At 40.8% G+C, this 4566-nt stretch overlaps 1 protein-coding gene across 1 annotated transcript; it reads left to right on the top strand.

The window, feature by feature from the left end:
* Positions 1 to 788: 788 nt before the first annotated feature.
* On the top strand, positions 789 to 3506 carry LOC149142984 (uncharacterized). The gene is made up of 4 exons (XM_089451642.1): positions 789 to 1375; positions 1481 to 2320; positions 2471 to 2590; positions 2741 to 3506. Exons 1-4 carry the CDS (start codon positions 789 to 791, stop codon positions 3504 to 3506), a joined length of 2313 nt encoding a protein of 770 aa, XP_089307768.1.
* Positions 3507 to 4566: the final 1060 nt, after the last annotated feature.

Here is a 4566-nt window from a genome sequence, read left to right as displayed (position 1 = left end):
TCTTCTGCTGGTAAGAATGTTGACCCTCTGACTGCTCCCACTCCAGTTAACTCCCCTGTATCGTCGCCTACAAACTCTATCGGTAGCGACCTTGACTATCTTTTGTCTAAAAAATCTCTCGACCTCAGGCCACTCACCGTTCATAAACCTGACAAGCATAATTCTCCTAAGATCAGTCCAAAATCGACATCTAATATCACTGTGAGAAGAAAGAACAATCGAGGCAGTAGGCATTTCAGGGGGAGGGGAGACGCTTTTGGTCATGGTATCAGTAATCTCTCTCTGATTGACATTCCTATAATTGACATGTCTGATGATTGGCCCCTTAGAGCAAGCAAGGCCGGATCGCCTTCGAAATGAATCTCATTGTATCGGTAAATATTAGAGGTTTGGGGCCAGACCTGAAGTTTTTGGCATTGAAAAATTTCTTTTTGTCGGCAAATTCTAAAATCATTCTAATACAAGAGACCATGCACGATGCTCCTGTTACAGTGACATATTTTAGGAAAATGTTTCCCCTCTAGCATATTTTTGCGGTGGAGGCTAACAACCTATCTGGCGGGTTGGCAGTGATATGGGATCCTCTGTGGATCAATGCAAAAGCCTATAGTTGCATTGCAGGCATCCTCATTTCAGCGCAGATAAGGGGGCAGAAATGTCCTATTAATATATTGAATGTTTATGCTCCTTATAAGAATAGGTCGATTTTTTGGGAAAGCCTGTTTGCCTCAGAAATTTTTGATGTGGAATCGTTATTGATCGCAGGTGATTTAAATATTACGCTTAGTATGGATGAAATATGGGGCAATAACAAAAGAAAAGATCCTATTGCGGTCAAGATAAAAAATGAGCTGCTTAGCAGGAACTATATGGACATTCTCCCGCCCAAAATTCTTCCAACATGGGAAAACGGAAGGATTGAGAACGCTTACATTGCTAAAAGAATCGATAGATTCATCCTGCACGCCAGTGTAATTGACATTCTGGGCATGCCTTTTTCTACAATAGAAAATATCTTCATCTCTGATCACAGGCCGATCATTCTTGGATGGAGAGATAAGGGATTCAGAACTGGCTACACATTTAAATTCAACAGGCAATGTTTGGAGGACCCAGAATTTAACATCACTATAAAAAAAGCGTGGTCCGAGTTGTCGTCCTCTAAATCGCTACCTGCCTTAATTACCTTCATGGAAAAGATGGAATCGATCCGAAAGGTAACAAAAGAGTGGCAGTTCCAAAAGAGACAAGCAAACAAAAAAAATCTCCGGGAAATTCAAATGGAGCTTGACAGTGCTGCGGTCTCCATGGCCAACGACTCATTAACTTTTGAAATGAGAAGTCAAATTAAGGATCTGCATAAGAAAAAACTGATGTTAATGAAACAAGAGGAAACCTTCTAGAGGTTAAAAAGTAGAGCCTTGTGGATGAATGAAGGAGATAGAAATTCTAAATTCTTCCATAATTATGCAAATTTCAGAAGGGAGAAAAATTCGATATGGAAAATTAGTGATGGTAAAGGGGGGTTTTTCTATTCGCAGCAGGATATAACTGATGAGGTGGTGGCATACTTCAAAAACCAGTATAAAAGATCGGAAAAATGCAAAATCCAGGACATTTTATGGGGAATTGAGCTATTCCCTTGCATGTTTGATGAAGCTTCAAACGAACTAATATTCAAGCAAGTTTCAGAGGATGAGTTGCTGTCTACTTTGAAATCCTTCAAAAAGGACAAGAGTCCTGGTCCAGACGGCTGGACGGTTGAATTCCTCATACATTTCTTTGACATCATAAACGCTGATTTGTTGCGGATGGTCGAGGGCACTAGAATGGCGGGCAGCATAAATCAAAAACTCACCTCTACCTACATAGCTCTTATTCCTAAGAAGGGGGACGCCCAAAATTTTAAGGAATTTAGACCGATCTCGCTATGTAATATTTCTTATAAAATTGTCTCGAAGATTATAGCTGAGAGGATCAAAGGAGTTTTATCTGAGTTTTTAACAAAGGAGCAACACGGTTTTCTGAAAGGAAGGAACATACATGATGCTGTGGCTAGTACTCAGGAGGGACTGTACGCAATTCATACAAAAAAATGTGATGCGGTTATTCTCAAAATCGACCTCTGGAAGGCATACGATTGCCTGGATTGGGGCTTCATCAGGTGTCTGCTGGCAAAGATCGGTCTGAATTCCAATATGATCAACTGGATCATGGCATGTGTTGAGCCAGTGGACTATGCAATTATCATCAACGGGATACCATCCCCTTTTTTCCGTGCGGAAAGGGGTCTCCGTCAGGGATGTTCACTCTCCCCGCTGTTATTTATTTTGGCTATGAATTCCCTCAGCTTGCACATCAATAAGGCTGTCAATGAAAACTTGTGCCGCCCTCTTAAAATATGCAGAAACATTTCAATATCACACAATTTATTTGTTGATGATATCATATTATTTGGCTTGCTTTGCAGGGTTACCTGGACATGCTGTTGTGAAATCATAAAAAACTTCCAGATGGCTACGGGCTTGATAGTCAACAATGAGAAATCTGCAATTTATCACAATGAAAATAATCAAGAAGCTGTAGAATGGTTATCAGATCTATTTGGAATAAAAGCGCAACCTATCAGCTGTGGTATGAAGTAGTTGGGTTTCCAGATCAAAGCAAATGGCTACACAAAATCTGATTGGAGTTGGATCCTTGACAGATTTCATAGAAGGATATCAGCTTGGGAATTCAGGTGTCTATCCCTGGCGGGAAGAGTGGTTCTTGTGCAATCAGTTTTGAACCAACTCACGGTCTACTGGGCACATTTATTTGCTATTCCTGCAAGTATTATTAAAAGCATGAATAGACTGTCAGCCAATTTCATTTGGGGAGGCCAAGCAGACAAGAGGAAATTTCATCTCACAAAGTTAGCCAACATATCTTTGCCAAAGAGCATGGGTGGTTGGGGCTTACTTAATATGCAATCTTTTGGAAGGGCCGTGTTATGCAAAACGCTGTGGAGAGCTGTTCATGGTGAAGGTCCATGGAGTAACATGATTCAGGCGAAATACTTAAGAAGGAAGAACTTAACTTTCTGGTACAGAAATGGAACGATCGGGGTGCCTTATGGATCCTCAATCTGGAATAGCCTCTGCAAGTTTGAAGCTTATTTTCTAAAGAACCATATCTGGCTTTTTCAAAATGGAAACAAGATTCTTATTGGTAAAGATCATTTTAAGGGTAGCATCGGGGAGATTAATATACCTGAACCTCTTTTGAATTTCTTCCACAGAAGAGGGCTTTTCTATTGGGATAAGTTGATTGATGAATGGCAGGGACCTATTCCTCTATGGAAAAGCACAGACACACTACAGATGCCTCAGAAGATTGCAAAACAATGGGAGCTCATAAGGGTGGGTCTTAGGAATTGTGGAATATTTCGCAATGTGGAATCTGATTATTTAATATGGAGCCACTCAAAGGAGATGAATGTTATAAGGGTCAAAGAAGTATATTAGCACATTATTGAATCAAAACGATCTTCGCTCAATCCTATATTTCCGCATGTTTTTTGGAAGGATGGCTGTCCATCGAAAATGATACATTTTGCGTGGCCTACCTTTCATAATAAGATTTTAACCTGGGAGAATTTGAAGAAGCGAGGATGGATCGGTCCAGGCATATGTCCTCTATGCAGATCAGAAGGGGAAAATAATGATCACCTGTTTTTAAGCTGCTATCGATCTCAGCAAATTTGGCAGTCTCTGGAGAGCAGTTATGGAGTCAAACTCAAGGCGCATGCTTCAATTTTTGATATGCTCCTTTGGTGCAGCGTACAGAAGTTAACTTGGAGAAGGATATTTATCCTTGCCCTGTGGAACATCTGGAAATGGCGGAACCACATTATTTTCAATGATTCAAAAATGTCTAGCTCAGAAATCTTTCTTAAAGTTGTTGCTGCTTTTGAAGCCCTTCCACAGAAATCTATCAACCATAAAAGGGTCGACTCCTCTGACCAATCTTTGGAGAGCTTTCCCTTCCCTAAGGCGTATTTTGACGGTGCTGAACAGCAAGGCACATGCGGCTGTGGCATCCTGATCATGGTAAATGAAATCACACAGTTCTCCATTCACTGGAACGGGGGGAGAGGTTCTAATAGTAAAGCGGAGGCCATGGCTCTCGCCGGGTTATTAAAATTTTGCCTCTTCCTTGATCTTCAGCATGTTTCGATTTTTGGAGACTCGAAGGTTATGGTTGACTACATCTCTGGTAAGAATCATATTACAATATCACATTTGATTGGCTGGATGGGGAGGATTAGTTTCTTCTGGGATTCCATGGTTGGAGGTTCTATTCACCATATCCGCAGGGACAAAAATCATCTGGCAGACTCACTGTCTAAAACAGGTCTTCATGATGCTACAGGGTTATGGTTTTTGCAGGTTCTAACTGAGGGAGTAAGCTATCATATCCAAGAATTTATTATGCCGCATTTCTAGGGTCTTTTTTGTTTCTTCACAGGTTTCCATGGACGCGTTTTCTGATCTTTATGTGGCTGCTTTTGTTTATCTTCTGTAT

Source organism: Pinus tabuliformis, chromosome X, assembly GCF_031772625.1.
Source record: "Pinus tabuliformis cultivar Carrire ecotype Pingquan chromosome X, CPIR1, whole genome shotgun sequence".
In the NCBI taxonomy this organism is placed as follows: domain Eukaryota; kingdom Viridiplantae; phylum Streptophyta; class Pinopsida; order Pinales; family Pinaceae; genus Pinus; species Pinus tabuliformis.
This window is presented reverse-complemented; position numbering and strand designations above follow the sequence as displayed.

What these genes read in the sequence shown, in the direction of transcription:
- LOC149142984 (XM_089451642.1), top strand. Translation starts at nt 789, where the DNA reads ATGGATGAAATATGGGGCAATAACAAAAGAAAAGATCCTATTGCGGTC. An exon ending in CTGCATAAGAAAAAACTGAT is followed by an intron (nt 1,376 to 1,480) that starts GTTAATGAAACA and finishes TGCAAATTTCAG; the next exon opens with AAGGGAGAAAAATTCGATAT. An exon ending in AATCAAGAAGCTGTAGAATG is followed by an intron (nt 2,591 to 2,740) that starts GTTATCAGATCT and finishes TTGGGAATTCAG; the next exon opens with GTGTCTATCCCTGGCGGGAA.